Source organism: Paralichthys olivaceus, chromosome 17 (assembly GCF_024713975.1).
Source record: "Paralichthys olivaceus isolate ysfri-2021 chromosome 17, ASM2471397v2, whole genome shotgun sequence".
NCBI lineage: Eukaryota > Metazoa > Chordata > Actinopteri > Pleuronectiformes > Paralichthyidae > Paralichthys > Paralichthys olivaceus.
In genome coordinates this window covers 10,955,709-10,978,598 of record NC_091109.1, presented here as the reverse complement: position 1 = coordinate 10,978,598, position 22,890 = coordinate 10,955,709, and the positions used below count along the sequence as shown (strand labels likewise).

The following is a 22,890-nucleotide window of genomic DNA, read 5'->3' as shown; positions in this document are numbered from 1 at the left end:
ATTGCAATTGGTGTTGTAATTGTAGATATTTTCCTTAATTTATTAAAACATTTGAGTAGATTAGGGATATTAAAAGATGAAGGATGAATGAGATACCTGTGAGTCTGTATAATTTCATGTCTTCTACATGTCTTGGTTTGTTTTATAAAATGTCTGTAAACACAAACTGGAACACAACTAGTAGTCTGTCATATCTGTAGTTAACAGAGATACACTGCAGACTGAGGCTTCTGAAACGCCTATTTCCCTTTGCTCCTCTGTTTTTCATTTCAAGATGACTGCTATCTTGTATAATTGTGTCTGATTAACCTGCATTACTTAATGACAAATTCTGACTTCAGCATTAAAACACATGTATGACAAAGTGTCTGCATGCCATGGGTTGTAATACTGTAATGACTTTTAGGAAGCTTGGATGGGATTTTTATTACGTTGTAAACGCAGCCATAAAAAATCAACTTTTACACTTTTAGATTAGCGTTAAATGCACGTCTATGTCGCTCTCAGCTGCAGGAGTGCATAAATCTCCAGCGACCTGCGTGTGATTACGTCTTCCAGTAGTCCAAAGGTCCTGGCCGGTCTGCGATACCGTAGTTAGTGTTGACCTGGAGCCAAGTGTTCTCCAGAGGGAAAGCCTACACTTCTACATTTACAGTACGGCCGCATGGATCAATGGACCAGTCGCCTCTGTTCTGCTGAACCATGGAAAACCATTCAGCTCTGGTAAACAGAGGAGAGAATGTGTGTGTGTGTGTGTGTGTGTGTGTATGTGTGTGATTGCTGGTGTGTATCTAAGGAGGAAGTGCTCTTCAAGAATGAGTGTTAATGTTGACCTCCAGTACTTTACCACTGTTTGCACTCAGTGGGGAAATCCACTACCGCAACAGAGAATATTCAGTTTATCCAGGAATTTAAAAGTTTTTGGGGTGTGGATTAAAAAGTGGGTCATTAAATCAAAACCACATACTGTTTGGTTCCATGTCACCCTCACTCAGATCTGTCTGACACCTGTCTAAGTCTTAAGGCCTATTCATAGTTTTCACATCTGCCAGTCCGCTATTGGTCCTCAAGACATAAATCTCATCCTGCACCCATGACAGATAGGGCACACACGGACCCTTGTTTGTGCAGCCCAGCACGTTAAGTCTGAAAACATTTGGGCTCTTAGTCTGGACAGGCACAAACAGATGTTTGGAAACGATGACGTAGACACACACAACCACTTGCTGCTTGGGTCTCTTCGGGTCATGTATACCCTTCGCTGATTCGTCAGGTTCCTATCACGTGAACCACTTCTGGAAGAAAACAACCAGCATTAGCCTCAGCTACCAGTGTAGAACACAATAGGTCGATAATAAATTGCAGTTGTTTTTTACCCAGTTGTTTTTGCTAACAGATGTTGTGCAGTTAAAGTCTGAAACACTTGAGTGGACACAGATTTTTGTTTGAAGACCAAAACAAAAACACAGAAGTATGAACGTAGCCTTAGTATTAACCATGGGCATGTACGTGTGACCGGAACAAGTACCAAACTTGGAACGACATGGAACGTGAAATGTATGGTCAACTGCTGCAGGCCTTTCTCTCTAGAAAGAAAAATATACCAAGAAATGTTCCAATGTTTAAACACTGAAATTGCAGCAATACACACACGGGTTAATTTACTTATTTCAAACCTTTGGAAATAAAACTGCAGCATAAACACATCTCCGATGGTTTTACCACCCAGTAGGAAGGACGAGAAAGTACTCTCACTAACCTTGGCAACACGTCCAAACTTAAATTCATTCATTAGTCATTTACTAAGCTGTAAGTCAAACCCACAGAGGGCGAAGGAATCTGTGTCCTCGTCAGTGCTTGCTCACATTCGGCACAGGGGTTTCACACAGTCATGCGTTCCATCATTTCATAGGTAAAACTTGGATGGACTCAAAACCTGTTTTCTAGTGTAGGCGTGTGGTTGCAAGGGTAGAGAGAGAGTTTCTCCATCAGTAGGCAGGGTCATCTTTATAAAGGCAGGGGCATCTTCAGGTGTAGCTGATTGGGTGTGTTGGGATATGAAGACATGGATGCACACACCAGATTAAAAAGGTGTCTACAATATCTAGGAATTCACAGTTTAGTGAATGGAACTTATAACTAATTGTCCTTAAGACTTGGTGTTTGTGCCAAATTCCTGTTTTCAAACAATGATCTGGTTGCATGGATGTTTTTACTGTGATGATACAATCTGCAGTTACAGCACAAACATAACACAGTCCTGGCTAATTTGTTCCCATTTCACTGTCATTGCTCAACACTCTCTGGATGTTCTCTGCGCACTCACGCGTACTTTTCCCTCCACTACAACTACCACTGACTGGGAACGATCCACGTGCACTTCCCCCAATACTCTCCCTCCACCGGGAGACCCCCTCTGGCTCCTTCCAGAGGGCAGCATGCCGGTTCTCCACAGCCCTCTGTCTCCCTGCTTCCAGCCCGGGTGAAAGCGCCATGTTGAGGCGCCAGTGTGAGTGGATCACGCTGCGTGCAGCTCCGCGCAAGCCGGAGGGGGAAAAGGTTACAAAAGCACAGCGGGCGACTTACCTTTGCGATCGCCTTTTTATACCTCATGGCCGCCTTTTCGATGAGGCTTTGCACTTTCATATTCCCATCCCCGCACGGAACGACCACTCGGGTCTTCCCGAAACACACGGTCACTTTCATTCCTTCTCCCGGCGCGTTAATCCCAATGAGGAAAAAGACGCGTCAGAGCGACAAGAACCATCCCCAAACTGTGCGTAAAGGTGGAAAAACTAGATCCAGCAGCTGTTGTGCAGACACCGGGGTGAGGTTATCTCTGGGTCCGAGCTGGAGGAGAGGTGTCCGGCGTTAGATCCACTGCTGGGTGTCGTCCTCCCTGCACCGCGTTGACTCACTCGCAGAAACTTCCCAACTAAACCGCCTCTCTCTCTCTCTGACTCTCCGCAGCCGGAGCGCATCGCTGCACTGACACACACACACACACACTGTGAGTGCGCCCACATGTTGGAGCACGCACCAGGAATGTTTCCAGTGCACGTCCAGCACCGTGCACGACGGAGCTGGACTACAACCTGTTTGCGTCGCTTTCACATCACAAAAGTTGCGTAACGCGCTGCTCTGTAACCTGTATGATATATGTGGAGGAGTATAGCAGCAGGAATGAAACACTTCATAAATCTAAATCCTTTGTGCCTATAGGTCTTTGTTGTCATGGGGATTGAGGGTTATTTTTCATTAAATACAGTTTACCCTATCAAGCCACATTTTAACTGCAATAAGATTGTATGAGCTGGTCATCTAGATACAGAACCACAGAGACATTTAAGGTCATTTAAATCTGATCTGTGACATTTATGTCATGGCACAACAGACACCCTGGGGTGTTGGGGGCTCCAGGGGCACAATGGTACCATAGACAATAATCCTAATGATAATAATCCTATCCTAAATGTTAATCAATGAAGTGTCAATTCATTATTTATCTATTTATCTATCTATCTATCATCTTTACACTTTATCAGTTAGTTTTTACTTGTGCAGCACTTTTCACACAAATGTAGTAAAGCATACAAAACATTCTCTCTGAGGTATTCATGCTCACACACCACTTTCTACCAAAAGCCTGAGAAATGTTTTATGTTTGATTTTAAAAGACGATACACTTGCAGCAGGTCTCAGGTCAGACAGTGTGTTCCAGAAAGAAACAACCGTGTTGACTCAATGCACCTTATTTAGTTTTGGTTCTAGTTGCATTACGGAGACACAGGCTGATCTGAGGGCTATAGTCAGTGAGCAGGTCAGAAATGTATCTGGAACCACACCATTAAGGGCCTTGTGAACAAGTAGTAATACTTTGAAACCAATTCTAAACTGTATTGGTCACTGCATAGACAATAACAGGACAACAAGCCCTGGCTCAAGACAGTGACTATCTCTGTGATTAAACTCTGGAATCACAGTATCTTATTCATCCTTGAGTTTGGGATTTTTGGTTTAAAACCCCTGATCCAGGCTCAGGTTACACACTGCAGGTCTTTTGCAATAAGCATGATGCATGTATGACTACACTTGGATGTAATGTATCTGTGTGACTACCTGGGTGATTCAGTGCTCGGAACACAAAAACAGATGTTGAGTTTTGGAGATAGACTGGATGAGTATATGTGCCCTGTACACTTTCAATATACTCATAGCTATAAAGTATATTCATGTTATGCAGATTTCTAAATTATTGAACTGCAGTGCAGGATACGACATGAGCCTAAGGCTGGATCCACAATATGACCCAATTCACTGATAAAAGCTGCAACCTTTCTTTTGAGCTTCCCTCGCTCCCTGCAGCTCTTATTCTTTATGAGTCCATGTCGTCCAAATGAGTGAACATGAACACAACTGCAACATCTGCAGACCCCTGTCTATACCACGGTGTCTCTATTTGAGATATATAAGTGGACTTTAGTGATTATTATCCTGCAGAAGTGTCTGGCTCAACTTTCAATGCTGTCCTTTTTCTGTTACAATCCAGAGATGAATCTATTTGTCATATTTTTTCATCAGGGCAAGGATGCTACAGTTAATGCAATGCATAGTTCCACAGCTCCTTGAACCTTGACCTGTAAAGGTGTTGTGTCTGACTCTAGATTTGCCTCATGTCATGTCCACATGTGTTTCAAATACAAGATTTGCAGGGGGGGAAAGGGAAAAACTGGATTTGTGGTCAGGTCAGTCCACCATGGAAACTCCTGCTCCCTCAGTTTCCCAATTTTCATATAACCAATGCTCCCCCTAGTGACAAATAAGGAAAGAACACACCGCCCTAAATAGCAAACTAAACATGCTGATGACTTTATGAGCTCTTTCGTCACATTTACATTCCTGGTGTAACAGCTAAGTCTCAGATACATCTATTTGTCTGTGCTATGTGTGTATTAATTGAAAACCAACACCTGAACCCACTGAAACATGGATACAAACGAGAAATGTTTGCACAAATCCCCACAGTGTAGTTAATAATCTGTCAGATGAAAGTTTGATGTCCAGGTGGCTTATTTTCAGCATTTTCAATCGTGAACATCCCTGAGCAGGTTAATGCTTCCCTCCTGGAATCGAGCTCATTTATATGATCCACAACTGCTGCTGTAAGATGAGTCCGGGGCTTAAACTGCAGTATATCCACTGCACATCAGGAATGTAGGGAGGAGAAGTGAGATAGTGGTGAGAGTTAAGAGAGCAAACTGTTATTTACAAAAGGGCATCATGTTCGTTTGTGTGGTACATTGGAAGTGTTGCAGCCAGGAGTGAAGCCCAGACCAGTGTTATCTCTGCTACATTAGATTTAACATACAAACATTTGAAGACATACTAACCTGTTCATAGAGTTTGGTTATGTTCATGTATAATGAAACAAAAGTAAATACGGCACAATAATAATGTTTAGAGTGGAAGATGAGTGGTTTTAGAAAATTGTGGGTCTTTTTCCAGATCTGCAAAACTTTGATGTCAGTGTGATTTATGAGGCAAGACACACAAAGTTCAGTCGGTGTCACACGCACAGTTCCCTCTATCCAGTCACAACCACAAACCTGTGAGCTGTCAAAGGTTGGAATACTCTCCTCTCCCTCCGGTCATCCACTGCACCACCTCAAGTGTGGATACCCGGCCAGTCAGAAGCCTTCACATATCACTGTCCAGTTAATAAATGCTTTTGTGAATTTCTGAACGTGTTTCCAACGTGCAACACAATTCCACTCCTGATTATCAAAGCTAAATAAATCATAGGCTTGCTCTGGTAAACAAAGCACACTTGTACCTGCATCTGTGTTTATGTTGTAGCTCACTGAGTGATCTTGTCTTATCTTATAGTGTCACCTCTACACTTCACGATCTTTCATCTGAAGACCAGCTGTTGCTCTCCGTCCTGCAGGGCACAGCTTTGCACAGGGTTTGCTGAGGAGTAAACGTCCCAGCCTCAGTGTCCTCTTTTAAAACTCAACAAAATAGCCCCTGACTATCATTTTTCTGTTTATTCTACTCTTATTAATTTCTCAATCCATAAGTTTATTTGTTTTTATCTTTTTTAATTGCATTGAAACTATTTTTAATATTTTACATCTTTACATCTGTGAAGCACTTTATAATGTTGTGTTTGAAAAATCTCATACAAAGTTCATGATTGCTTTATTATTAGTTCCATGGCAGACGTGCTGCAACGGGTCACTTTCAACACAACCCCCTCTGACGATGCCTTTACATCTGTTCGTACTTGTGACACTGCAACATCTCTACAGCAGTCTTGTTCCACCTTCCTCTGTTGATGGTGTCTTGAACTCTTGTTGTTGTGGAGCAGGCTCTTCCCCATAAACTCAGGGGAAGATGTGATTTATAAGCAGATTTAATGTCACATAAAAGTTGTATTGTACATGCAGGGAATGCCAGAGAGCTGCAAAGTGAGGAAACATGATTTACTGTTGTCTCCTTAGTTGTTTTACACGACTGGTGAGATCTTGCTTACATCAATGCATCAACATGACCAGATTAGTTGAAATCCTTCTGTTCGATATCATGGATGCCCACCGGTAAATCACTCCACCCACCCTGGTGTCACAGGGTCAGTCAGAGGAGGGGAGGTTTGAGACTGTATGCTCCACCACACCAACCCTGATGTGCTGTGTTGTAGCAGTTTAACCTCTGATAACTGTATGAAAGCAGATGTTAAAGGGAGAGTTCACCCCAAAATTTGTAATATACCAGGAGACCTGTCTTTGAGCAATATATGACCTTGTGGCGCAACGGTAGCGCGTCTGACTCCAGATCAGAAGGCTGCGTGTTCAAATCACGTCAGGGTCAGTGATGATCAGATGATTCTCGACTATAAGACAGTATGAGAGAGCTGCTGAGGTTCACTGATAGGTGTTTTGTCCACCTACACATGTTCACCCAAAAATTTAAAATAACTTTATCTACTCACCACTATGTGGATGGAGGGGTGGGTGAAGTGTTTGATTCCGCAAAACACTTTTGGAGTTTTATATTTATATTTTATATATTTTATACACCAGTTTTAATGATTCACACGTTTTCCACAGTTTGATGACTCCTACAACTGACAGGCCCCACCTGCAGGCTGGATTGAAGAACTGCAGTGTGTCTTCACTTCTTCTCTCCAGGAATCATCTTTGTTTGGATTAGGCCCAGAGCCTTTAATTGGCGTGTTTGTGGGGATTGGTCGCAGCGTGTGCGGTGAGCGCTGAGAAAGGTGTTAGCTCAGCTTTGGCACTCTGATTTCACGGATTAGGGAAAAGCTGCCAGCTGCTGTTTTGCATATTCTCTCCGTCCCGCGGTTCCTCTGACCCCCCCTGAAGTCCAACAGCGAAAGAATACAAACATATTCAGAGTGAAAACATCCTGATGTAGAAATCCTAGTATATTCTCAGCACAGACAGGCCCATGGGAAGTCACGTTTCTGTTATTCCAGATGTTTCTATCTGCAGATTCCACTCATACTGAATAATATTAGAATGCACATGACATTTGGGTAAAATCCAGATGTTTCTAAAGAGGCATGAAAGTCACTTTTGCTCAATGTGACAATAACAGCAACAGGATGCAACCTCCAGTTCATTGATTTGATTCTGGTCAAAATGAAGCTGGAGATAATGGCTCTTGTTGATGATCCTGTCTGTTATATTGGCTGATTTGGACCATGGTTCTTCAAACAACATATTGATCAGTTGAAGAACAGATTGTGTGTTGTTCTGTACTCTTCTCAAAACTGTCAGTATGGCAGGAGACCTCTGGATAATGAATATGTGACCTTGTGGCGCAACGGTAGCGCGTCTGACTCCAGATCAGAAGGCTGCGTGTTCAAATCACGTCAGGGTCAGTGATGATGTTCAGATAGTTCTCAATTATGTGACAGTTGAGCAGCTGATGTGTTGATGACAGATCCTTAGTCCACCAGCGCATCATCACACTTGCTCATTCCTGTGGACAGGCCTGAACTTACTCATCCTCTTTATAGCAGCGGACATTTAACAACAAGATTCCCTCCTTTCATGCTCTGCTGAGGAACCTTTTGTATAAATTCATACTCTTGAAAAAACATGATCTTAAGGCCCTGAATAGATTAGAACAGTGACGCAGGTATTTATCTTTGGAGGAACTGGACCAAGAGTCTGCATGTGTTTTAGTGTGATTCTGTAATTGTGTGCTGTAAATTGTAATCTATTTATTTTATCTTTATACAAATATGGACCGAGGAGTTTGACATAAATCCATATAAAATATAGCATTTCATGTCGCTCCAGTGTGTAGACGAGATGTGGACAAATAACATTAAATCTCGTCAGAGCCCTTTTTGTGCTGCGATGAGGTTGTTATGACCGAACGTGTCTGCAGAGCTCCATCAGACATGCTAGTTATTTATCTTTAGAATAAAAAGAGCGGAGATTCGGTGCAGTGTCTGTGTGTATAACATTCAATCAACAACACAGACCGTGATCAGGAGGAGCAGATGTATACGCACAGTTTGGATCAGTGCAGTTGATGTGAAATCAGGATTCAATAATAAAAAGATATGACCCCGACGTGATTTGAACACGCAACCTTCTGATCTGGAGTCAGACGCGCTACCGTTGCGCCACGAGGTCCTGAATAACTTCATCCTTACAGCAGGAGATATAGAAAAATACAGATACACGATCTTTCGAGTCTTAATAGATATGTTTATACGATCTTTAGCGTTTCAGCTGCGTTCATTACGTATCATATACATATGGTGAATACGGAGAGAAAACAAAATGTCAGCGCTTCTGTGCTCCTGGAAGCAGCGCATCCATCCCGCGTGTTGTGACCAGCGGCGTCACCGAGGAGACGCATCTGCACCCGGGACAGATGTGAGCGCAACAGCTGCAGTTACCTGGCAACAGAACCTCACCCCGGTGACGTGTGCCGACCGCGCATGTGCGAGTGACGTCACGATCAGATGATGTAATTCGGCGGGGCGAGAGTGGATTCAAATTTGTAGTCGTACAATATTTACAACATTGATTTAAACGGTTTTAAGAAAATGGAAAGGTGTGCCAATATTATTTATTGCATAAGAAAATGTCTGATAGGACTTAAGGGAGCAACAATGACAACTGAAGTGGAGGAGTTATTGTCAATAATCAATTCAATATAATATACAATATATATATATATATATATATATATATATATATATATGAGAAAAATAATACTAGCACTATGTGCAATATTACTTTGTTTTTAATGTGCAATAGTACAATGTTTAGCATCATATTATGTTCAGTATCATGTGCAATATTCCATTTTACTTACTGTCTCATGTAACTTATTGCATTTACACTTTAATTTTATTTTCTATTGTACACTTAATATTTTTATTTTCACTTACATTCTTCTTAGAATTAATACTCTATTGCTTTATTCTGTTGTACTGTTACTGCAACCTAGAGCAGGCTGGCACAATAATTTCCGTCAGGATTAAGAAAGTCTAACTTATCTGATTTTATACAGAGAGATGAATGTGGGGAAATGTTTTAATATCTTTTGAGGTCTTCATCTATGATGTTGGGTTTAACAGCAAGCATGTGGAATCACTATTTCACATATATAAGTAGCATAGAAACAGGATATAACATTGTATAATAGCTGTAAGAAAATGCTAGTGTTTAATAATGTAGTAACTCATTAGTAAAGGCTTCTGTATAAACATGACAATACATTAGAACACAATTATAAAAAAAGTCAAACAAGTCTTCATTATAATTGACACACTGCAATTCAATAGAGGCTCAAATATGAGGGTAGTTATTAAGTCATAGTTAACTCATTGAATATCTTATGTTTCACTGGTTGATGTTAAACAGCAGGGAATGAAAGGTACATTGCCAATTGGTAACTATAATCTTTAATGTACATGTTTGTAATGTCACAGGAGAAAATGTGAATGTGTGAATAATAATCTTTCAGTCTCAGGTTATTTTCACTGAAAAACAAATATGAAACCAGAAAAGTTTACATAAAACCCTTCAGTGTTTTTATTTATTTATTTGACAAGCAGCATGATGATGTTTGTCACACCTCATATCTTTACATTTGAAAGTAGATACAATAGTCAGTATACCAGTTTTATTACAATATTTTTTCCTAATTTCAGTACATTTAACAAAGAAAGAAAAATAAACACACGACAACTGCAAATGTGAGAAAAGAAAGCATGTTTTTTTTAATGTGAAGCCACCAATGTGTCATTGATGTCACAGCTAACTTTCCCCCCCGCTTTTCTTTTTTTCTCTCCTTTATTTTCGGTTGTATGTTTATCAGCTCTTTCCTCTCAAAACTGCCATAGGCATTTTCTTTTTCTCTTGGTTGACGCACAGGTGCGTGGCACTGGTGATGTTGTAAACAGCTTAAAATCAGAAGGTGGGTGGGGCTGGGAGCAGGGCCTTATGGGTGGGGGGCGTCAGCCGGCTGTCTGACAGGACACGATGACCGCTCTTGTTGTTTTTCTTTAAAGATGGAGGCACCAGTCCCGCTTTATTCACCGTGCGGCGTCACAGCAGACAGTCCAAAACCTAAATGAATGAATGAGCCTGTTCTGTTGCTTTGATTATTTTTTTCATGTTTAAACCTGTGTCTACCAGTCAGACACACAGGCGAGTGTTTGTGTGGAGGCGGCCTCATGGCTCAACTCCTCTGTCTAGGCGACGTAGCTGTACTCGTCCGCCGACGTCTGGCTTCGCTCGATGTACTGCTTGTCGATGAGCACCTCAATGCACTTCTTGATCATGCTGATACTGGGGTTGAACCTGGCTTTGGACTGATTGATGACCTGCACACACGAAGGATGGAGAAACAACACACAACAGTTACAGAGGTGATGCATCCACTGCAAACGTGCTCCAACATGGTCCCAGGAGTAAAGAACATCATTCCTAACTCAACCTTATCGTCAGGACAGTGTTACCTCACCACCAGAGAATTTGCCCCTCACATGCACTCTACATGAATGACTCTATACAGATTCATTCATGCACATGATCAGTTTACAGTCTGACCTCTACCTGCATCTTCTGATCACCTGTTACTTTATACGTCTATTTAAAGAGAACATTTGTGACGCCTAGGGTACAAGCTGTTTTAGTGCCCCTGGTCTCCACCAACCCTCCATTAAAAACCCTAATCCCTGCTCATGTTACCAAATTCCCTGTAAATCCTTTTGACCAGACTTTGAGTGGCACGTGCACGAGCTATACACCTGCTCGTCTCCATCGGGGCCTAAAATTATGAAGGAATCAAGGGAAAGGTCTTGAAATGAGACGACTCCCACTCACCTCCTGGATGAGGGCGTTGTGTCGGAGCACCTTGCGAGCCTTCATGATTCTCACTATTGCAGCTTGTAAATACATTTTGCGGTCCTCGTCTACGGCGCTCCTCGTCTGCTCCATTTCCTAAAACATCAGACGAGATATGTGACATGTCGGCCTCGCCAAATAACAGGGTAACAATGAAACTCGAGGCTGTTTGTCTCACCTGTGGCGTGTCTTTCTGCATTGATGTTGTAATCTTGAACTTTGTCCTTTTACTGGTGAAACTCATATTTAGTGAAAATGTGGACTCTGCTTCGATCTCCTCCTGTAAGAGGGGAAGACATCCTGTGTTAAAATCATCACATTAGCTATGTAGTCTTCTATGGATTGTGGATGGAAGGGAGACACATGCTACACATTCTGTGGAACATTAACACGCTAATGCATAATTCGATTTGACAAATAAATGTAAACTTTGTGGGATCTACTAAAAGTTTATTGCACACGGACGGTCAGACCTTTTGCGAGTCGTGGTTGAGCATCTTAACGTCCAGCAGGGACTTGATGGTCTTCTGTAGCTCCTTCTCGTTCATCTGGGTGCCGTCCTGCAGCTCTTTGTGCGTCACCGTCTGGCTGTTGTTGAACGCCAGCAGCACAGCCATCTGATAAGTGGTCACCATGGCGACGTAGGGCTTGGACAGGTAGTTCATTTTCACCTCACCTGTTAGTGGCGGGGGAAACACAGATGAAGGGTGACATGCAAAACTGAACTATCTTACTGAAACTTGTTATTTAAATCTGGAGCTTATGCCCGCAATATACTTGCTGTTCAACCAGCTGCGTTGTTCACGTATTTGCTTAGGTACTGCGTTTGTTACTGAAGGATTCCAGGAGAAAAACACCATTTGTTGCTGATGTAATGTAAGATTGGAGTCAAAAGAAATGTGTGTGTTCAGTCTCTTTTATGCTCAATGTTAGATTTGCATCTATGTATATGGAAATGGACGGAGCCTTCTGTCAGTACGCTACGCTAACTTCGTCTGCATGAAACAGACAAAACAGCGGTACCGCAGGAAATCATGGGGGGGGAAGGGGCGTGGAGAAAAGAAAACAGTTCAAGCGAGATGACCACAGGACATATGATACTTCAGTTACTGCAGAACAGCTGGGAGGAGATTGGATGGGAATTAAATGTGAGTTTGACAATGGTGAAGGATAAGTTGAAGAGAAGAGAACGCTGCCCTCTAGTGGATGTATTGCTTGACAACAATGCCAACAGAAAGGACATCGGCGTCTGAAATGTATCTCATCTCGTAAAGGCAGCATCAGCGAACCTTACCTGTGCAGAGATAGTGCAGCCAGGTCAACTTCCTCCCACTGAAGTGCTGATTATAGAACAATTCAAACTGTAAGAGGAGGAGAAGACAGAGCTGAAGTTAAAATATGCTCCTGTAATCCATATGGACCTCTGTCACTAACAGCAGCAGCACACTCACCATCTGCACGCTCTTCTCTAGTTCTTGGGGGATGGCAAACGTGGAGGAGGGGACGTGTGTGAGAGGCCACGCTCCAGCCTACAAACATATTGTACATAGAGCATCACACAATTATACTGAAACACAGACTATATATAATATAATGGAATTACATGTGTGTGCAAAGTTTAATTTAAGAGAATCACTGTCATTTCTCCCATATTCTGAACTCTGAGTGTGAACTGATCCCTTCAGGCAGGTGATACAGAGCTAAGCTGTGTAAACTGAATATGTCTCAAGTCTCATTGAAATGACTAAAGAACCATTCATGTTTTTTTTTTTTTTTACTTCCAAAATCTCTACTTTGAAGAGGCCTGGCTGCAGCAGGTCGACGGGCATTTCTTAGAAAAACTAATCTCTACTTTCAAAATGTTTTTTTCTTATCCCGTAAAATGGTTTCAGTTGTTTGATGACTAATCCTGCACTAAGAGTCATTTCCTACTTTCAGATCCAATGATAATGCTTTCAATGTTTTAACTAACTCTCAATGACAAAATGTTGTGAGTCCTCGACCGGCACACAGATATCCAATTTGTTTAATGGTTAAATGTAAAGGTGGAAATGAAAGCGAGAAACCTTAATATCTGAAGTGTAATTATCTATTTAAATTCACAAGATACCATCTGGAACCACATCAGAACATCATGCATTGATACTATATACACAAAATTGCACATGCCAACTTGATTTTTAGAACAAGTGACTGCCCTACAAAACCAGGACATTTGTGTTTTTCTCAATTTGTCTTTTTGTATTCATTTATTTTGTATGTCCTGTGTGATCTTCGGAAGAGGCCCATGTAAGTTAAACACTTTCCGCCTCCGTCCTCCTCACCTGTAATACATAGATCTGGAAACTGATGCCAAGGTCCACCACCGTCTCCTGCGTCTTGATGAAATTGTTGAACTTGTTGTTGAGGTCGGCGCTCACGCTCATGTCTGTGTACATTCTGTGGAGTTTGCTCGTGAACTCGTAGCCACACGCTTGCTGCAGGATTAGAAACAAGGAGCAACAATGTGGAGGAGTATGAAAGAGAGGAAAGAGGGGGAGAGAGAGGTGTGGAGAATTGTATGAGCATGTCTGTTGTGCAGGGACATAAGATCACAGCACAAAGCAAGAATGACTCGTGCGTGTTTAGACACAATGACTGTCCTGCCAGACATTACACAAGTCTTAGTTTATACATACAGCTTTAGGTTTACCTTTAGTTTGTTGATCATGGCTTCTTCTGAGTCCATTGACAATGATAAACCATGTATTAATCGCTTTGCTAGCATTCTGGCATAAAACTGTGGGAATCAAAGACAAGAGTCAAAGTCTGTAACATCAGAATGTCTCAAGATGTTACAATATTACAATTAAGAAGCACGGGGGGGGGGCTTCTCGTCACCTTTTGAAAGATGTCCTTGTCGTCTATGTACTTGAACACTGTGATGAAACTGGTCAGTTTGTCTTCCACCTCATTCTCCGTCATTCCCTTTGCAGATTTCTTCAGCAGATTGTCACAGTATTTCGCCAGCTGGACGGAGACACCAGGAGGGGGACATGACCCGGTCAAGGCACTGTGTGTAATGGTGTGTGTAATGGTGTCTGTGTGCGTCTATGAGTGTGTGAGTACTCACGAGTTCAGGGGCTTTACAGATGGACTTGGGCTCCCTGAAGTTCACCACAGACGTCAAAGCCTGAGAAAGAGTAAATGTTCAAACATTAACAGTGAAATTAATTATACTTTCTACACATTTATCAAGGTTTCTGTCGGATTCAATGAGTTATATTCATTTTAATTTTCATAGAAAATGTCAAGTACGACAGATATGAAGGAATATCAGATAATTATTTACACTTCCGCAGAATTGATATCTCACAAACCACCAACAGAGACATTTAGATTATCTAGATTAGATTATCCATCCGTCATATTCTAATCTGTCCCACCGGTTTCATATCGAGTCAAAGCTTTTTTAAACTTCTGATAATTACATAAGATATCACTAACTGGGTATTTGTTGCGCATTTGCCACATGTTCATTCACGGTGTCGTGCTATCACAAACTACTGCATGCCCGCTCTATGGTCAATTAAGTTTCAGTTGCAGTTGTGAAATGCAATGCAGTTCTGTCTCTAACGTGAGAACTTGTCTTTCACTCTTTAGTCTGTGTACACTGAATCTGTTGCATGGTGGAGCGACCTTCATGTGTGTGCACTCCCGTTACCAGCAGACACTTCAGAAAAACTGAAGTGTGTGATATTTTAATGTATTTAAGGCCTAAAATTTAGCGGATAAAATGTTATTCTTTTTTAGACCCTGCAGAAACCTTGATTTATAACAACCGGTAGCAGAAAAAGAGAATTTTCCAATAACATTACTTTTAACATGTAGTGACCATTATGAGTAAGTTGTTCAATGATGCTTGAATACCTTATCGAGTGCACTCATGAAGTGCTGATCTCCATTTAAAACTGTGTTAATGAGCTGAACAAATTTACTGTGAACCTCCAGCACTGACTCCACAAACAGGGTTGGCATCTGGAGTAAACAGAGGAGAGACAGAGACAAAGTTTAGATGTTTTGTAAGAGTCAAAAACTCGACAACCTCTCAACCTCTCTGAAAAACTTTAAAGACGGAGTTTTCCAAGTAATTTTATTCAATCTAATTATCATTTCTAAAGTTGAAGTAGTCCAACAAACTGAGCTCAAGACAAAGTAATTACAGTAACTCAAGAACAGATATTTCAAGCTCAAACAAGTACCGAGAAACAACTACACATGATTGTGGAAATGCAAATGTGCAAGTGGAGGCATGCACGTTGCAGCACTTCTTACGTTTTCCTGAGAGAGGTTACTGGTGCCTCGGATGCCCTCGTTGTGAATGTGAACCTGTAGCTCCTGGATCATGTGAGGCAGCCCATTGGCCACGGCCCGCAGCAGGGTGTACATGTTAGCCATGTCTGGACAAAAACACCACCATAGTTTAATCTCAGTTCTACAGTGACATTTGTGCACTCAACGTATAATTTACTTCATGCAAAATAGATATAGGCAACAAAGGACGGACCTTCTCTCTTCTCCTGCCGAATAATGCTCTGGCACTCCCCGTGCAGGAACTGCAGGTGATCGGCCACCATCCTCTGCTGACATTCGTGGATGACTTTGGCGTAGGAGCTGGGGTGCAGGTACTTCCGACATCGCACTTCTTCATCTTTCAATCGCGCCAAAACCTGGAGGAGAATGAGAAAAGTGAAAAAAGGAGGGTCAAATAAGATAATATAACTTTTGGTTTCACGCCAAAACCCCCTCGAATGAAATTGGCAACAAAGCAGTGCAATTATTTATCATGTCCCCTTTTTTTAGCAGAAGTGTAGCGGAATGATTTTCTTTAACTTTATCATGAATAATCTTGAAGACCCACGAACTGGTGGGGGTTTCAACGACCTGCCTGTTAAGCATAACGACTTTAAACACGGGTACAGACCCACAAAGGTAAAGTACCTGAAACCTCCCATTGGTCAAACTTTCGCTGACAGCTGATCACAAAATCATCTAAACTTTCAAAAAACAATGAATCTTTGTCAATAAATGATGCAAAACAATATATTCGAATCAGCCGTAAACTGGGTCAGATCAGTAAAAGTGTCTGAGTCTTTCCTGACTGGACGAGACTGCACTGTAACATAGAGTCTATTGAGTGAGTCTATTGCTGCTCTCTCTCAGTCATATTTCAGATCAATGCTCATATGAACCTGTCAACACAGTGACAGATCAAACAGGAAGTACATGGTCCGAGAGCCTGGTAAAGCTTTGATGATGATCCTGTTTACTGGCTGGAGGGATGAATCTATCAGACAAATCTGATTATTGCTGATTTGAATGAATGAGAGAGAGAGAGGATCAGAGGGAGGGAGAGAGAGAGAGAGTGGGTAAGCATGGGTCATGGCAGATGAAGTTGCCCAGAGGTCTGTGATCGCAGCCTGAGCAGGTTAATAGTCCAGCTAATACTCAGATTAAAACTTATGTCACAACCCCGACGTGACCCTGCAGTGCACACTGGGTGAATGTACGTATACACACACAGTCATCACAAACTTCAACCAAGCAACGCAGCTGAACCACATTTACAAAAGCAACTCAAAAACCAAAATGGCAGTTTGAGCCACATACATTCTATGTACATTCCACATGCTTGGATTATGTCTCCATCTGACCTACCTTCTCCATATATTGTGAGCAGTTGGACTCTTGCAGTAGATTGGAGGCTTCCTGTTTGTAATACTCCCCCGTTTTTGTCAGAAATGGCCCTTCGAAGATTTCCTGATAAAACTGCAACTCAGGAAAAAGGATGTGGTACACATAGGTTTTAATACACATGAAAACACATATAAATGCTCACTATACAGTACAACTTGTGGATTAGGGCTGCCAAATTTGAACTATCATTTGATGGAGGTGTATGTGTGTGTCCATCATGAGCAGAAAGTCGTGGCATCAGAGCGTCTGGAGGTATTTTGGGTTTGACTAAATTTTTGGGAAAAAAGTGTCAGCCTCATTGTGGATGATGCAAAACAATGAATATTTGTGGCTTTGGATTTTAACGTTGTTGCTGTTTGAATGAAGAAAAACTCCACGTCAACAAACACCAAACAAATAGTCTGAGAATGTGATATTTGGATTGTGATTTGTTGTCTCACCTTTAGTGGAAACTTCTTCTTGTACTGTTCAACATGAACAAAGGAGTTGATGACCCCGTGGATTACCTTCTGGTTGGGGTTCTCGCCGCAACGATCACTGGAGAACACAGGGAAGCCGCTGTTAGCTGTGAATTCCTGAGCACAGCCTTTTTTAATACGGTGGGAACACTGGTTTAAGTACAGGTTAAACACAGCAGCCCAATTAGACAAAACAATCTGACATTAGCAGTGTAGCACTGGAAATCAGACAATGCACTAATGAAATCAAAATTCATGAAATAAAGAGGACTGCATGAGCTATGTCGTTTATCTCTACCCAAACAATGAGACATTAATTATGGATACAAGATAAGGACAAATTGATTTTGGAAAATAGCGTCTCGTGGCTCCGCCTGTGAGAGACATACTTCTTGATTTCATTCAGCAACATCCGGATCAGGACGGCCTGCAGGGGCTCGATCATTAGCTTTCTCCACATATCTAGTGCCAACTGAAACAAAAGTGAAAGAACAGCATGTCACAATACAGCAGATAATCCTAGGGCAGATGAGTGTGGTTGGGAGGTGTAATGTGAAATCTAGACCTGGGAACTGGATCCCACTGCTCCTTAGCTTTTTGATTTGTAGGTAACTCGTCTAGTGGAAGCGAATGTGCAGGAGAAATGTTTACACCAGTGTGAGTGAGTAAGTACCTCTCCAATCTCCATGAGCGGCTCATTCATGTCCACTCCTCCGTAGCCGTACTGTAGGTCTGCTTCTGTGAGTTTGTTCTTCTTGATGAACTGAGTGTTGAGATACCTAAAAAGACGGGAAGGGGATAAAATATCAATTGTGTCTCACAGAGTTGAAGCGGACATCATCTGACGTATCAAGTGTGTACTACAAGAACCCCTGACACCATAACAATACTGCTGCCAGTGGCCACCAGTTGCAAACTGAGTTCAATGACCCACAGAGGTGATGTGAGACGCTCATCCTTTGGTTACTCACTCACTGTGGCTCTTTAATGTCACAGTGACTATTGAACAAACACTGGCAATTCATATCAGTTAAGATTATTCAGATAATACTAACAGAATCTGTGAATTAGGCACCTAAGTTTTTGATATATTAACAATTAATCGAATAACTTTGTGTTACTTTAAGTTGACAGAAGCATTAAGATCAGTTACAGCCAAGGCTGCAGCTCTAGGGAGCACTTCAGCACATTGTTGTGGTTTTATAGCCCACGTATTTACTGTGTAGTTGTGTCACACTGCGCTCATTACCCCACTGTAAGCAGCAGTTTCTGGAGAAATGCTCTGGTAAATCCACTATGCACAGTCTGCACAGTACCACCCAGACAAATGTAAAGATGCAGCAGCTGAAAGAACAGACTTACTGCAGCTTTGATGGAAAGACAAGTTTCCATCTCACTGGAAGTTTTATAAAAAGCACACCGAGTATGAAAATGAGGAAGGTTCATTTTGCACTGACAATAATTCATGTGATGTTGACATTCCTACAATGGAAGTGTGTTTCAACACATTTCTGGTGTAGGCCAGCAGCAGGACAGAGCCAAATACAGTCACGCCTGCTGATTCAGTCCACCTTAACTGATCTCGCTTTCACACCCACACCAGACACACTCAGACTCATCTCTCATACACTGAAGCTTTGACGAACACAACACACCAGGACTGTTAAATGAAGCTATGACATAGAGCAGCGAGTGTTGACCCTTAAAACCTGGACAGCATAAGTGTGACAACACTTTAACAGTGGAGTTTTAATGCCGTTGATTTGTGTTTGACAGGACACAGACACACACTAGAATGAATACATAGAGTTCTGTTAAATATAATAAGCGACTTTCTATTTTAAGAACTGAACATTGCTATGTCACCGCTAAAGCCAAGAGCCTTGCTTTTTCTTTTTTGCTCACGCTGACAATAATAAATTACAAAGTAAGAATACACGGGTAGTCTGGTGGAAGTACACATAAAAATAGATCTGAAAGCTCTCCAAGGGTGTATTGATTTAGAATAAATCAGGACACATCAAATGTCTGCAGACACTTCACACAATACTTTCCAGAAGTTACAAAAACTGGAAGATGGAATATTGTAGCTTGTGACAGAATTATCACACTACGCATTTATGGCCTCAAAGACAGCTTCAAAAACTAAGTTAGCCCTTCCAAAGACAACTGGGCATCACCATATATATATATATATATATATCGTATGTTAAAAGTTCAACAACCAGTAGCCAGTAGACAACAAATATATATCTATATTCTGCACCGGGTAGCCTTAATATTTTCTTTGCAGACAACACAAAAAGAAAACTTGCATATAACTGTGCATTTAAGGAAACTGTGTCATACTGATACAATATGTATCATATTGTCAGGTTACCAACTGAGAAATCATTCAACTGTCAATGTTTAGATCTGCTGTATTTTGCACAGTTCTCAACCTGCCGTTTGCAAAAAAAAAAAAAGGTGGAGTAGAAGAAAGACCACATTTAATCATCAGCATATAAAGTGGGGGAAACAGTTACCTGTACAAGCAGTCCATGTAATCAGCTCCTTTGCTGTACTCGTCCCAGTATCTGTGGTACATCACTAAGACCTGCTCCTCCGATTCTAGGACTTTCTGTAATACACACAAACAGGAAAAATGTTCGAGTGTTTTTCTCTGCGGACACTGGAGACCGTCTGTGAGTGCTTACCTTGTACAACTGCCGAACATGATTCTCAAGAAACACCTTGGTCTCTGTGTATAATCTTTCACCCAAAGGCTCTGGGTACGCGACACACAAGGCGTATATGTCTCTGTTGTAACAGTTCAGGATAATAATAGGGATGAACAGGATTATATTATGCATCCATGTGCATATATAGTTTATAAAGACGTGGTGTGTTTCTAAGTTGGTGGTTTCCAGCAAATAAATAGCTTAATATTAACTGTACATTTTTTTGACACTGACATTTCAAATATTTAATATTGTTGTTATTAAATATATAAACTGAGTTGGATAAAGCATATTAGGTGTTTAAATACAAATATATTAAGCTTCACACAAGCAGGCCACTTGATTTACTGTAATAAGCAGCCATGTGACTTCCTATCAACAATCCTGAACCGAAACTATGGAGTAATTTAGATTTAAATTCTTGAGCAAGTGCTTCACAGGATACGAGAACCGATCATTCCACGTGGCTCTCTCCACATAGTCGAGCATCACAACAGCCTTGATTGTCGTCAGTAGCTTGTTCCATGTCTCGTCGAAATCCACCACCCGCGGCTTTAAGGACATTGTACAATTTCACCCTGAGTGAAACAGAAACACATGGATACAGGAGTGAGAACACAACAACAACAACAACAGCAGCAACCAACGGAAATCAAAAGTGAATGTGATGTTGGATGTATTTTCGAAATCAAGCCTGACATTAGAAAATCGAGAGCAAGTGCATCGCACAGCTGTCGGGACAGAAGGCAAAGTGAACATCAACAGAAACGAGTCCAGTGATACACAGCCTGCCTCAAAACAGCTGCTCGCGTTACAATGGCAGCAACAGATGAGATCAACATTGTGCTCAAGTTCACGGGGGCAACACCGACGAACACACCGAGATAACCATCAGCCATGAACACTGTGCAATCTACCGGGAGAGAGCGCTGCCGGGAATAACGCCTGAACTTCGGCATGTGTCAGAAACATCACAGATCACCTGCAAGTGGGAGAAGCGAGGCCCTGTGTTGTCTCTTCGTCATTCATACCACTTGGTTTCACGTCAGAGAAAAACACAGCAACATCATCATTCACACTTTGGCTGGCTCGCCTCTCCACTCACACCGATCTCCGTGTTCCAGCGGGGGAAGCGTTAGCGTTTGTCAAAGAGCAGCCCTCCACCGGTCATGATACAGGCGGCTAAGTTAAGGATACTAGCTTGCGGGATGCCAATCTCAAAATAGGATGGCTAGCTACGAGGGCTAACTAGCTCCCAGCTAGCTAAATGCTACTTCTTCCTGCTCGAGTCCCCCAGCAGTTCCAAGGCACCAGCTAGCGGCTAGCAGCGGAGCTAACGACGGGCTCGGCTATCGCTAGCAAATGGTCATCTTCTTTTCACTTGCCGCACATTAGCGCTGACAGCTCGGCAGAACGCCGCGCTGCTGCCGGGCGAAGCGGGTGACTGAGGCTAAGTGTGTACTCTGAAGACCACGTACCTCCGAACAGTATTTACTTGTTATAAAACTCAAGTTGCTCCGCTGTCACAGGCTTGATTTGTCTCACAGGTCTCCCCTACCTCATGGGCTGCACCACTGCGCTACCCGGGGGAGGGGGGGTGCGCTGAGAACAAACCCAAATAAACTCACAAAAGCTTTTTTGCTCTTCACTTCGTGAAGTGTCATCCAGAGATTTCTGTTTGAAATCGTCTAAGTTATCTGTGTGTCTACCGCTTATATTAAGATAAAAAAAACCAGTCGAATTTAAAACATCGGGACACCCATGTGTGAGTGGTGTCGTCCAAAACTACGGAAACCTCCTAGCAAGTGAGTATTAATAATATATTAATATAATATTAACAAACCTCATACTTTATCCGGATTGTAGTAAATGTGGTCACTTGTTTAGGAAAAATATTTGTCCTCGAATTTATTACTACTGTTTTTAAGTCCCGTAAAATATCAGCTAATCATTGAAATGTTTAATGTATAGATAGTTCTAATATGAGTATTGTGCCTGAAACAAACCTAATCTTACTCTAGAGATATTACATTTCATTGTTCAATAGAAATAAAAGGGTAGAAATATCAGCAGATCAGAATCGTTGATATAAAAGTCAATAAATAGGATAAAACACACACCAATAATATCAATGGAGGGATACAATTGAATACAGTTTAAAACATAGATCTTCTTCATTATCTGCTTATCCTTTATAGGGTTAGATGATATCCATCTATCTATCTATCGATCTATTAATTTATTTAGCTGTTGGTGTTGTATACTTGACAAACTGGACCAATTACTAAACAAGAGTGACAACACACACATACACACACACAGGGAGCCATCTAATGCCAGTGTTTGTTGTCCCCTTGTTTTCAAATGGGAAATTGCACTTTCAATATTATACTGTTTATCTGCTAGAATAAGTTACCCACAAAAATCAATAGCTCATGATGCTATTTTGTACGACTGACAAATATCTTCAGTACCACTAAGCTGATAGCAAATCTAATGTTGCTCCAGAAGCTTTTACTCCTACTAATAGTACTACCACTACTTCTGCTAGTAATACATAATACTACAATGATA

At 41.7% G+C, this 22,890-nt stretch overlaps 2 protein-coding genes and 3 non-coding genes across 14 annotated transcripts in view; 2 read left to right on the top strand and 3 right to left on the bottom strand.

Moving 5' to 3' along the window:
* The window catches only part of LOC109629692 (partitioning defective 3 homolog), a 323,260-nt gene extending 320,257 nt beyond the window's left edge, over positions 1 to 3,003 (bottom strand). For 2 of the 5 annotated variants that reach the window (XM_069512787.1, XM_069512786.1), the window contains exon 1: positions 2,587 to 3,003. In XM_069512787.1, coding sequence (XP_069368888.1) covers positions 2,587 to 2,706 — 120 coding nt within the window. In that variant the 5' untranslated portion in view covers positions 2,707 to 3,003. The remainder of the gene's footprint in view (positions 1 to 2,586) is intronic. The other 3 variants (XM_020087499.2, XM_069512789.1, XM_069512788.1) reach the window with 2 other exon arrangements.
* Positions 3,004 to 6,798: 3,795 nt separating this feature from the next.
* trnaw-cca (transfer RNA tryptophan (anticodon CCA)) lies at positions 6,799 to 6,870 on the top strand. Its single transcript has one exon. It is a non-coding gene; the product is annotated as a tRNA-Trp (tRNA).
* Positions 6,871 to 7,834: 964 nt separating this feature from the next.
* trnaw-cca (transfer RNA tryptophan (anticodon CCA)) lies at positions 7,835 to 7,906 on the top strand. The gene has a single exon. It is a non-coding gene; the product is annotated as a tRNA-Trp (tRNA).
* A 694-nt stretch (positions 7,907 to 8,600) lies between these two features.
* Positions 8,601 to 8,672, bottom strand: trnaw-cca (transfer RNA tryptophan (anticodon CCA)). Its single transcript has one exon. It is a non-coding gene; the product is annotated as a tRNA-Trp (tRNA).
* A 1,389-nt stretch (positions 8,673 to 10,061) lies between these two features.
* On the bottom strand, positions 10,062 to 21,908 carry cul2 (cullin 2). Of its 6 annotated transcripts, none has more exons than XM_069512743.1 (21): positions 21,795 to 21,908; positions 20,762 to 20,894; positions 20,293 to 20,395; positions 20,122 to 20,216; positions 18,270 to 18,375; positions 17,986 to 18,068; positions 17,579 to 17,675; positions 17,100 to 17,210; positions 15,949 to 16,111; positions 15,717 to 15,841; positions 15,312 to 15,419; positions 14,515 to 14,574; positions 14,283 to 14,411; positions 14,095 to 14,181; positions 13,727 to 13,879; positions 12,854 to 12,931; positions 12,697 to 12,763; positions 11,876 to 12,078; positions 11,581 to 11,682; positions 11,382 to 11,498; positions 10,062 to 10,879 (listed from the first exon to the last, which is right to left on the bottom strand). In XM_069512743.1, the coding sequence occupies exons 2-21, from the start codon at positions 20,878 to 20,880 to the stop codon at positions 10,748 to 10,750; spliced, it is 2,238 nt and encodes a 745-aa protein (XP_069368844.1). In that variant the 5' UTR covers positions 20,881 to 20,894; positions 21,795 to 21,908; the 3' UTR covers positions 10,062 to 10,747. The 6 variants fall into 6 exon arrangements, with proteins under 6 accessions (XP_069368844.1, XP_069368841.1, XP_069368846.1 ...); XM_069512740.1 differs by having other exon boundaries at positions 17,100 to 17,214; positions 17,580 to 17,675; XM_069512745.1 differs by having other exon boundaries at positions 21,299 to 21,845.
* Between the last annotated feature and the right edge of the window lie 982 nt (positions 21,909 to 22,890).

Excerpts from the sequence above, each read along its gene's own strand:
- cul2 (XM_069512740.1), bottom strand. The coding sequence starts at position 20,880 with ATGTCCTTAAAGCCGCGGGTGGTGGATTTCGACGAGACATGGAACAAG. Across the intron at positions 18,376-20,121 it reads TACATGGACTGCTTGTACAG|GTATCTCAACACTCAGTTCA; the intron begins GTAACTGTTTCC and ends CCGTCTTTTTAG. Across the intron at positions 10,880-11,381 it reads ACAACGCCCTCATCCAGGAG|GTCATCAATCAGTCCAAAGC; the intron begins GTGAGTGGGAGT and ends TCGTGTGTGCAG.